Source organism: Salvia miltiorrhiza, chromosome 7 (genome assembly GCF_028751815.1).
Source record: "Salvia miltiorrhiza cultivar Shanhuang (shh) chromosome 7, IMPLAD_Smil_shh, whole genome shotgun sequence".
Classification (NCBI taxonomy): Eukaryota; Viridiplantae; Streptophyta; class Magnoliopsida; order Lamiales; family Lamiaceae; genus Salvia; species Salvia miltiorrhiza.
The window spans coordinates 3,331,039-3,343,638 of NC_080393.1; the positions used below are offsets into that span (position 1 = coordinate 3,331,039).

Sequence of the window (12,600 nt, forward strand, 5' to 3'; positions counted from 1 at the left end):
ACATCCCTAACTAAAATTACTTTGCTCCATCTCTCAAACGGGTCGGACCCAACCGGCTGGGTCCAAATTGTCACCACGGTCCGACACGAAGTTGACCCTTTTTCTGAGGAGTAGAAAAAATAATTAATTAAATCTAGACTTTTTGTTATTTACTAATCTTTGTTTCAAATGTGGGACCGACCATCTTGTACATGTGACATTCACATGCTTAACACGTGGGGAATTTAAGGGGGTGAAATAGTCATATTGTTACTCACTAATGGTGGATTAATAATTAATTGTGTATGGTTGGGTATATTTTGGAATTTCGAATATAAGCTGCAAATTTTTCTCATCGTCGAAATAAAAAGTAAAAAATATTTTTATTTTTTTGAGAATTGCATGTAAACTTAAGATCTTTGACTTAACGCGTTAGCTGCTCTAGTTGTCACTAGATTTAAAAACAAAAAAAAAAAAAAACAAAAAAAAAAACACCCGACAAATGAGGGATTAGGCTGATCCTTACCTGTAAGTTGTAACTAGTTGTCACTAAAGTTATATTGGTGTAATTTTAGGTGTGATTTTCTGATAATTAAAAATAAAACAATCATTCTAGCTAGGTTTTTTTTTTTGGAAATCACTTATTATTACTACGTATTATATATCTTTCAAGGATTATATGTTTTGGTGATGGTAATTAGGTAGGAAAATATGTAGAAAAATAAATTTTTTTGGGTAATTCTACTACAGAAGTATTAGTATGATTCAATATTTACTATTAACTGTAGAAATTTTGTCAATGTCGTTTAATATGGTTAATTAGTAAAAGGCGTGTAAAACATTTTAGTAAATGTGTCACGTCTATGTAGCTAATAGAGACAAAATATAATATAAACCAAATAAAATATTGGAATAAATATTTGGATTTAAGCGACAGTGAATTGAGCATCGTTATCATTAAAAAAATTATGAAAGTCCCCCTTGAAAAATTCATGAAAGTCGGTCAAATTCTTATTTTTTAAGAAGGAAAGTGAACCAAACAGTGGTATTTTTTATATACTAGTACGTCCATCTGTGCGATGCAATAAGAATATTAAAATTGAGCGATATCTTTTTTAAGTCCCCTCGTGCAATGTATGAGGTCATGATATATTTTGTAATATAATATATATATATATATATATGTACACACACACATATACACGGACCAAAAAATCATCATTTATGATTTAGATCAATTGATAACAAAAAAAATCCTATCAATTATATATGTCTTATTTTATTTGAAATAGTGTATGATAATAATATTATCAACTCAATGAAATAATAGAATTATGATAACAATAACACAATTCACTACAAGAAAAAAAGCTTTTAAAGGCGTTTGAATGTGTCTTAATAGAAGTGATATTGCAACATATTATCTATCTCCACATTAATTTTTAGTGTCGTGTGTACTTGTGTAGCTAAAACCTTAACAACATTAAAGACACTTTAGCGTGTTGTAATAGGTTGGTAATTAAAGTTGTAAAATCAGCTATCACGACATGTTTATTCATCTTCCTGATTTAATTTTTATATTTTTAATACAATTCAATATTTTTACTTACATATTAAATGTCATTTGAATAAATCATCTAACGACATTTTAAAAGGTGCAAAACTGCTGCATAATTTCATAAGCTGAACATACAAATCAAAATCGAAGATAGCCTTATATTAATTGAACAATAAGCAATCATCCCAGAAAATTCAAAATTACACTCTATCTATTTCTATTGAGCTACAAAATTTGAAAACATTTAGAACAACGTGTTCTCAAGTAAAAAATGAAGCTAGCCTTATTAAATTCATCACTCCCAAGCTTAGCAAGCCTGCAATTTATAGCACTTTCATTCTTCCCAGGGCTGCAAATATGTTGAGAACTACCATCAAAGCTATTAAAATGGTTGTTTCGCTGCTCTCTATCCAGCTGAAGAATAGTGTTACGGGCTTGTAGTTACGAGTTCAACAATCGCCCACTTAAGCTTCAATTAACTCATGTTGAAGTTGAATTTCTCCCTAACTTGCACATCACTTTCTTTCCCTTCTTCACTCTTTCTCATTTTTGTTTACCTGCAAATCAACCACAATACTTATCAACGAAACATATAAACTCAAACTCAGCTTGCAAGATTTCTAATTAACAATTTAGAACAATGATAATCTTATAATCCACAACTATTCACGAATTCATCACTTTACTAAGTGGGTCCAGAGAGACTTTTGATTTGATATATAAGCTGACAAAACCATTTATATAAAAATAGAAAATTGATTCGAAACTAGATATATACATATGACCTCTAATTGATAACCTAAAAATCACCCTAATATATGATCTCCCATCAAAGACTTCAGCAAAATGTCCATTACCTAATAAATAGGCTGATGCCATGTCTAGCAATCCAATCTGCGAAGAATGAAGAAAATTCTCCTACTGCGGCCTGAAGAAAATTGATAAAGGCAGATAATAACCTGTTATTATTCATTAACCTATTTACATTTTTATAGGTAAGTGTGTAATACAAAGAAGATAAAAGAAAAACGACAAGATGTTCAACCACTTACTTCAGGAGATACCCTATTGCAAGAAATACCAAAAAGAGATCCTCGCAACCAAGTATGCCACAAAGAAGCTCCAATCCTAAGAAATAAGAGTCATATATAAAAAATGTAAATAACCACAAAGTTATGATTCAAATATTTATCATGTAAGCAACAAAATGCACATGATTGGCAGATTGACACACCCAAGATACAAATACAAAAAAACAAATGAATGAACAAACGTATTTGTATGTGAAGGTTAATAAAAGCTACCCCAGGAAGCTAGCCAGCAAGAATACCAAAAATCCAATTGTGCGACTGCAATAAAGAGAAAAGTTGCCAGCATCCCTAAACAGAATCAGCTCAATCATCCCAAGTTTTGAAACATAAACCACGTAAGTGGTTATACTGCAAGAAACAGAAATAGACTTAAGTTCCACTGAACCTTACATGACATGAAATATTTCATATCTTACCTTTTACTTCCCGTGCATTCCATTCGCAATCTCCATGTATTGAAATGAATCACAAAGAAGCTTCTCATCACTTGAAACCAAACTATATAAATTTTACATGTGTTAGCTAATAAGAAAATTACTAAGAATATATATTTAGCAGATGGATTCAAAAGAAAGTGGTTTAGAAAGTGCAATGCATGCATTAAAAAATAAACTCAATCTTTTCCACTGAAAGAGACATAAGATACACATAACCAATTCCTAGATTTAAAAGCCCAAACCTTAGAGTTTATTCTTTAAACAGTGAAGTCTTCTCTTGAAAGATGTCTAACAATTGCAGTAATTTTAGAAGTCATTTCCTCAAATTAGTAACCCCATGATAAATATATACTTTCATTTTAATTATGAAATAGTTTCGTAGTTAAGTATGAAACTAGACAAACACCTCTAATTGTATATGTATAACACCTCTAAAGAACATGAGCACTAAAATCAGAGTATAAATATGCCATGAGAACGAAAAATAAGAACATGAGAACTCATTGAAAATCTTTAATTTATCTAGACTATAAATTCACAAAATTGAATAACTAAAATAATCATATTCTAATAGACAAAGATATGTTACAAGGTGCATAGGAAAAACTTGAAACTCGAAATAAATTACAAGTAAAATTCGAAGCCAAAATAAAGATTCAAACCTACAAAAACTCGCTATGACTACCTGGTGCAGATGCATATATTTACAAAGAGATTCGGTGGATGGGTCGGCTGCCAAGAACGATAAAGACGTCGGGCTGAACCAACATCGACTCCTCGTCGTTGTCGATGTCAAGATCCAAGGTCTTCTTTGATTTTCCCTGTCACCAACTGAAATCGAAATCAATTTTCAGAGGGAATTATAGGATGGGAAGGAAATTCAAGCAGTTTTTCTCCTTCTCATTCTCTTCGCAGGTGAGGATAGGGCATGAGAATGAAAATTTCCCTTTCTTTACTCGCTTTGCTCTTTTTTTAAAACAATTAGAATATTTTTTTTTGCTATTTAGTGAAAAATTGGGGAAATTTACCGCTTTCAAATTTTAGAACTTAAAAAGTTTATTTAATTGGTGGGAAGCTTGCCGCCAGTTAATTGCACGAGTATTTAAGTGTTTGACCTTTCCTTTAATTGCATCTTTGATTAATTTAAAAAGAGAAAAAATATATCTTTGTTTGAGATTGCAGTGTGGCACTTGATAGTGTTGTAATTGACGCACTATTACGACCCCAACAATTCGATGTCTTAATAGTGTCCAGTAATTTTGTATTAATGAATATATAAACATAACATGTCGTAATAGAGGTACTATACAGACATATACATTATGGTGTCGTAAAAGTTATGTGGTAATAGGCCTTTTTTTTTGTAGTGATTTGATTTTATTTTATATAAATCAATTGTTATATATATATATATATATATATTACAGAACAATATATAATCTATTTTATATGTAATTAACAATAAAATAATTACTCTATCATGTCATTATCTCAACTCTATATCAAAATATATAGTCTATTTTAAATGAAAGTCGGTCAAATTCTTATTTTTCAAGAAGGAAAGTGAACCAAACAGTGGTATTTTTTATATATTTCTTTTTATATAGTGTAAATTATTAAGTGCATGTGCGACTTGGAAGTAAAATAGAAAAATTTATTTAGGCCCCTCATTGAATCTCTCTTAATATATTGGATTTGATTTGAAATAGTGAAGTCTTATCATCTTTGGACTTATTTATCTTTATAATTTGATTTGGACAGAATAAAGCGCCTATAAATAGTGAGAATTTAGAAACATTTGCTTCGTTGAGTACTTGAGTTTATACATTGATTTGATTTAACAATAATGCAACATGTGATAAACTACTATCTTGTCTAATTAATACAATTTCAATTATAAATCTCAAATCATAATTAATACAAGAAAACACAAAAATGTGTATGATTGTTTTAGGACATGGATACATCAATAAGATTTAAACTCATAATCAATTGCATATATATTTATAATTCCATTGATGTTAAAATATGAATCTTAAACCGTACAGAAAAACATGTCTCGAGTACTATCCTTATAAGACAACGTGATTGATATTGAATTGTCTATATATTCATATTATTTTCTACAATAATTTAAAATGTTTGATTATATTCTAACTTTCGATTGTTTGATTATATTCTAACTTTTGGTTTTGCATGCTTAGTCTTTATTTGAACGATACGTTTAGATATACTTTTGATACTTCAAAGAGAAAAATGATGAATTGTAAGTATCTAGAAAGAGTAATGCTAAACAGCCACATTGTGGCCACCCACAATTTACCTAAGTAGAAAATAATTTAATTTATTTAACTTATTTTTTAAAATAAAAATAAGATTTAGTTATTTTATCATATTCTCTACATTATAGTTATTTTTTTGCAATTTTTTGATAACTTTTATTTTTATTAAAAAATAAATTTAAAATAAAAAATTAAAAAAAATAAGTACAATGTTGAGAATATAATAAAATAACTAAATCCTATTTTTATTTAAAAAAATAAATTAAATAAATCAAAATTATCCTTATTATATTAGTGTGTGGGTGGCCATAATGTGGCTGCATAGATTTATTGTTTGTAAAATACGAACATTCTTTATATTTCTCACAATATGTTTGTTACGAATCATTAACATTATTGAATTTGACAAGTTTTTTGCATTTCCAATGCTAATAATTTATACATCAAAGTTAAATAAAAACATTGGTCCATGCAAGCATGGGTTAGTACAAAATTTGATGCAATCATTTATTATTTATATATTTCAACGACAATGCAATTATAGCAACGTAACCATATTGTACCATGGAAAAGACTTGCCATAAATTATTAAATGACACTCTTTTGAATTACTGCGCGCATGATTTAATTTCTTAGACGGCATAGTTCCCCTTGTACACAATAAGTTTTGTTTTTCAAATAACGTGGAAAAATTTGCTGCAAAAAGAATATTTTTTTTCCCAGTTATTTTCCCTTTAAGTTCAAAAAATTTAATCAAGGAACAAAAATGATTTGAACTTTATATTAAATTTGATTATTTCAATAACAATTTATAAGGTATTTATGGAGGCTCACTGCTTTAATTAGCTTTCTTTAGGATTTGGCCTAAATATAAAACAATAAATATGCTCACGTGAATTAAATGTCAACAAAGCTCACAATCCTCTACACTATTGTAGATTATTTAAGAAAATAAAATACTAGTTTAACACTCGTTCAACATTTAGAAGCTGATAACGAAAAGAAATTCAATAATAAGTTCTGAAATAGAACTAGAAATTCAAATCTCTCTTTAGTTGGGCTGTATATTAGTTATGTTGAGATTGGGCTTATTGCGACATTTTATAAACCAATGTTGCACATCAATATGGGCCGGGCCCATTTCATTCTGTATCTCAGGCCGAAGCTATTTGTAGTGGTGGGTTATTAATATTTTATTCTTTATGGTAGATTATATATTTTTGTTTTGGAATCAAGTTGTTGGAGGAAAACTCAAATTTTACGTTTTATGTTTAACAAAATAGATAATAACATTGTATCAAAAAACAAAGTAATAATAACATATGATTTAATATTACTAGGCTTGGACCAATAACATTTGGGCCTGAAATGTATATTCAGCCCATACTCAATTCTTTGCTAAATTTTAATAGAATAATATATACTACCTCCGCCCATAATAAAACTTCATAAGAGGAAACGACACGAATTTTAAGACAAAGTTATTGAGTGTATCGATAATCGTAAAAATATATTGTTAGTAATTTATATTAGAATGGTAAAAAAGAAAATGAAAAAATAAGGATAAATGAGTTGTGTGGTATAATCCAGAAAATAAAAAGAGAATTTTGTTTGTGAACATTTCAAAAATTAAGTTTAATTTTTTTTTTATTATAGACGGAGGGAGTATTCCACATAATTCATATTCTATTGGACGGGCGTTATATACATATTCTCTTGCAAAATTCAGAACACGTCTTCTAACTTGAAAATATAAAATGTTAAAATATAAACATAAAATGTAAACGAAAATAGAAAATAGAAAATAAAAGGATGAAGCTCCCCTCTTAATATATTATTTTTAAAGAAAAAGTCCAATCTCGTCCCAAATTTGAACAATTGTTCTTTCCACCGACGAAAATACCCATTCTTCTTTATTTGAAAAATAAAAAATAATAATTGATGCAACATGGAGATGGAGGCCATGCCAAGTACGAATGGCGGAAAGCTTGATTTTATGCTGATTTCGTTTCATCCCAGCACAAATAGATTCATTTGATTTTCAGGCAATCTTGCTCAAGATTTTGTGCAACAATAAAAAAAAAATCTATTGAAAAGGAACATATAAAATATAAATATATATATATATATATATAGGAGAAGGTTGAATGTAGAAATAAATGTTTACAAAGAAAAGAGAAGCAATCTCAATTGTTGATCTTATCTAATCTAACTGTCATCGTTCGCTCGTTTAACGTTCAACGAGAATTGTGTTGAACTTATACAAGGTTCGAACCCCCAACGTTCAACAAAATTATTCATATGTTCAACCGCTTCTACTGACATGTTCAATGTTTCTCTATTATCTACTTATATACCCTTCTCCATAGAATACGACCATAGGGAAGGACTACGGTAAAAACAGCTCTTAAAATAAAAATTACAAACCAGAAAAAAAATGTATGAATTTTATATAGAACACGTATAAATTCACTGTATAAAGGTATGATGAATTGCGAAAAATAATTTTTTTGGTACATATAGGATTCGAACTCAGGACCATGAATTCATCCAGCAAGGTGATGAATCAACCGTAGATCTTGATGATCCAAGGGCTGAAAATGGTTCCTATTTAATACAATAAAATGTGTTTTTATTATATTATCGAGCCTGACAGCACTCGGCTCGCTAAGCTCGCGAACATGTTCGAATTCGATTGTTCACAAACATATTTGCGAACTTATTCACAAACCTTCAATCAAGCTAGTACACGAACCTTAAACGAGACGAACTGGAGCTCGAACTCGAGTAACATATTAATTAAGATTTTTTTTTTCTTAATTTTTAACAAATTCGAACTTGAAAAACATCAACATTATCGAGTATCACACGAGCCGAGCTCGAATCGAGCTCGGTAAGTGGGTCACGGGCCTAACTCGAACATCAAGATAAAAGCTCTAATCGAGCTCGAGCCGAGCTCCAACATCAGAATATTTAAACTAGTTGAGCTCGAGCCCGCTGGTATTCAGCTCGGCTCGTTTACAATCTTAATTCTAATAGGCTCATTTGTTTTGGGCATAGAGATTATGAAACTTACTTTTTAGGAGAAAAGTTGTGTGGTTCATGCTAATTAAGTACATTATTTTTACTTAAAATGAAAAACGAGCCTATTTTAGTGGGACGTCCCAAAAAGAAAAACGAGCATATTAGAGTGAGATAAAGGAAGTACTATATAACTAGCGGTTGAGCGAATGTATAGAAAAGTTATACACCGCTCATCAATTGGGTGCACATCCCTTAAAAAAATAAACTGTGTGCACATTTTTTAGTCTTCAACATTATTTTTAAATACTAAATTCGTCCACAAAAATTGTAAATTTATTTTTATTTTTATTCGTCCACAAAATTTATAGTCTTTTATTTTTTTTATTGTTACTTTAAACCTCATTTGATCATACTTAGTATAATATTTACAAATGACAACCATTTCACACGATCAATTCTGATGGGTCCATTTCTCTACTCAATTTTGACGGGTTCATTTCTCTACTTTTTATACATCTCTCAACTATTTATTAAAATTCAATCTCTCCAAACCACATCATAACTCTTATGTGGAGGGAGAAAGTATTATTTTTAATACTAATATCAAAAAATTGAAATCATTAAATTTATAAATTACTTAAAGTTAAATCAAAACTTAGTTTATTCTTTGAAATTTAGATCATGAATGTATATGATAGCCATTTTCTTCATTTTCCAATTTATGTATGACAAAGAGGAAAGATGTTGAAATGAGAAATTTTATGAAAGAAAAATAGAAAATGTTTTTTTTTAAATCTTAAAAGCATAAAAATACTAATCAAGGATCGAACTTAATTAAAATCTTTTTGACGAAAATTAATATCGGATAAAGCAAACATGTCTTGAATGAAGTTACAAAATGAATGGAGTTATTATGTAAAAATAAACCTTAATTAGGAGTAAAATCCAAACGAAACGTAGCGTGGTTTCTAGAAGTCCCAGATTTTGAACTTAATTACAATGTTATTTATTTATTTAATTAATTAAGGAGAAAAAACAAGTTGTGCAACTCTTTTAACGTATGTGCGATGCCGAGAACCGACCTCGAATCTTCCTATTTCTTTTTTAGCATATAAATCTTGACATTCTCATCTCACACATCTCATCCACACATTTGTTTTAATATTTATTTTTATTTGCATACTAAATATTAATTTATTTACTTTTAGATGAATTCTACGTATGGCCGGCAACTATACATTCGATACGTACGTTGAAGTTTTTTTTTTATTATATTTTATGTTGTTGAAAATTGTTTGATAAGAGAAGAATGTGCAGTTTTCATAGACTTTGCTCTAATCATATAAAACCTTAAATCAACTTCTTCTTTGTTTTGTTTTATCATTGACAATTTTCATTAATATTCTCACCTATAAAATAGCTTGCAAATATATACAACATACTTCTATAAAAGTAACTCTTTTAGGGGCATGATGATATCAAGAAATAATCTAATCAATCAAAATTAATTTCACATTACTACAATTCAGAATAAATTAGCTATGATTGAGAACTGTAGACTATATGTGTGACAACTGACAAACTATAGTCTGTGTCCACTGTAGATTACGATTTTACAATCATAGAGAAAAATGGGATGATCTTTCTCTATACCATTTTTCTCTATAGTGCGAAAGGCACATATATAATCTACGATTTAAAGCTGTATACTATGAACGAATTTGTAATAGTGTACGTCATATGCAATGCACATGTAATTTACATACTCTAAAATTGATATTTTTAAAACGTAACAAAAATAGAAAATATCATACGACTGTCGTTTCGCATGCAAGCGTGTAACCTATGAGGCCCAAGAGACGACAATACACCAAAATATAATCCACTATATATGTTGATGGATTGTGATACAAGATCAAATGGGTACATATGAGAAATTATGCAACAAAAATACCAAGAAGAAACCAACCCTACAAACCGGCCTTTGAGACATGTTAGGGCCAATATGGGCACTTGCTCTTGCCCATTATTCTCTCTCCCCCTTTCTCTCTCTCTATGTATATATATTCGTACATTAGAAGATAAGCATTTACAGACTATTGAAGTTTGAGAAGACAAACTAAATTAAATATTCCATATATATATTAGGTGACGAAAAGCTTTAGAAAAAAGGAGGGCAGCTTTACCTCTGTTGAGATCTGTCTAGAGAAAAGTACTTTCATGGCTTTCTATCCATAGGAAAAGAAGAAAAAAGAAAAGAAATAAATAAATTTTTTTCCTATAAACTTAAAAATTGTTATGTATATACTATGTGAGATATACATTAAAATTACGAGTTTTAATAATATATATAAGAAAAATAAAAATAAAAATAAAATAAAAATAAAAATAAAAAGATTCTACATTAAAATTATGATGAGTTTTAATATATATATATATATATTAAATATAAAATAAAATAAAATATAATTAGATATATAGTGTGCCCTAGCTATAAGATTCTACAATAAAATAAAATAATTAATTTCTTTAGTTTCGACTTTCCTCTGCATCCGAAATTAGGACTCTTGACCACTTTTGTATAAGAAAATAAAATAAAATATAATTAGATAGTGTGTTCTAAATTTGATTGCTTGGTTTGTAATATATTTTCATTATTATTAATGTACTTAATCAATCACATTCACAACGTCCAATTAATCTCTAAAACGTACACATGCCGGTAAATCAAATCTAATTAAATCATACACCATCAAAAATATATATGAACAAACTCGTAACGTCGTAAGATACACCATTAGGGGACGTAATAGCATCAAATTATAGGAACTTTCACACAAAAATTATAATTTGTTAATAACAATCATAAACCATACAAAAATCAATAATTTAAATTAATTCCTAACTCATACGCTGTAATTTTTTTTTTAATACAATCCACCTTCTACACACATATATATATGTATATATATATGCATAGAATGATCAGTTAATCACCCTATACCTACTTGATATATACGGCAAAAAATGGGAGGGGGTTTCAACTTGATCAAACTCTAATTTGGACAAGTCAAATAGAGACAAATGGAAATCATTAAATCCAATCTTAGGCATTATAAGTCATTCATATCCTCGGAAAAAAACAAAATGACATATGATGTCACACATATATATAAACATTCAAATCAAAAGGCAAAAGAAGATTACATTGTGGGTTTGGGGGGACCTCACATATCATCTTACATATGCACTCTTTTATCTATGACGTTAAGTTCTCACGTTTCTTTTTTTCTTTTCTTTTCTTTTTTCCCTTCAATATCAAAATCACTCCAATATTTTTATAGAATGATAATTTATATTTCATCACATAAATAAAAAAATATATATAAATTTAGGGATATATGTCATTAATTAGGAGTTTCTTCCTAGCTTCTAGTAACTCTTTTTTTAGGTAACCTATGCTATCAATTTTGTTGGAGAAAAAAAAATAATTCTATCCCCATTGCATGTACCTTTAATGGAATAGAATCCTTTTTGTAGTGAAGAAAAAAGAAATAGCGAAAAAAAAGGTCCCAAATGGATAAATCCAACTTCATTCTCCAACTCACTCGATTCCTATTAGAAAGCTACTCCAGAAAGTTATATACTACTATCATTTTATTTTATTTCAAAATATAAATAGCTATACAATATACCCATCTTCTGATTCAATTTGCTTCAGCTTAAAAGTATGTTGAACAATATAAAGGGCACTATTGCATTTCTATAAGATCATTTTTTTTTATAAAAGTGAATATTTTTAATTCCATTTTTAGCTCTTATCACTTTTTCGATTTGGAAATCTTAAGCCCATCTTAGCCCATAAATTAAATGCGTCTACGGTCTACCGGTGTCTAGAAATACTATTTCATCATCTCAAAAAAAAAAAAAACCCTAAACAATAAAATAAAAGCATCATATACGACAGCAAAGCCGTACCAGTGACACGTCTCCATTTTTTCCGTATATATGCAGAGATTCGTTATCGTGTAAATGAAAATGCAATGCATCTTTTTATTTTTATTTTACTTTTTATTTTTGATGAAGTGCTAGTGCTACTCAACATCAATCACTCTCAAAACCAATCCACCCCAAAAAAAAAATCTTACTAATCAATAATTAAATCCCAAACACAAGACATTCGAAAACCTCAATCCCACCAATCCTACACTTTCACCCCACCCCCACCC

At 29.0% G+C, this 12,600-nt stretch overlaps 1 protein-coding gene across 4 annotated transcripts; it reads right to left on the reverse strand.

Moving 5' to 3' along the window:
• Window positions 1-1,677: 1,677 nt before the first annotated feature.
• Window positions 1,678-4,038, reverse strand: LOC130991670 (uncharacterized). 4 transcript variants are annotated; one of them, XM_057916005.1, is made up of 6 exons: window positions 3,751-4,038; window positions 3,045-3,126; window positions 2,842-2,916; window positions 2,590-2,665; window positions 2,395-2,465; window positions 1,678-2,094 (listed from the first exon to the last, which is right to left on the reverse strand). In XM_057916005.1, the coding sequence occupies exons 2-6, from the start codon at window positions 3,110-3,112 to the stop codon at window positions 2,091-2,093; spliced, it is 294 nt and encodes a 97-aa protein (XP_057771988.1). In that variant the 5' UTR covers window positions 3,113-3,126; window positions 3,751-4,038; the 3' UTR covers window positions 1,678-2,090. The 4 variants fall into 4 exon arrangements, 3 of the variants coding, with proteins under 3 accessions (XP_057771988.1, XP_057771986.1, XP_057771987.1); XM_057916003.1 differs by having other exon boundaries at window positions 2,842-2,976; XR_009091179.1 differs by lacking the exon at window positions 2,842-2,916.
• Between the last annotated feature and the right edge of the window lie 8,562 nt (window positions 4,039-12,600).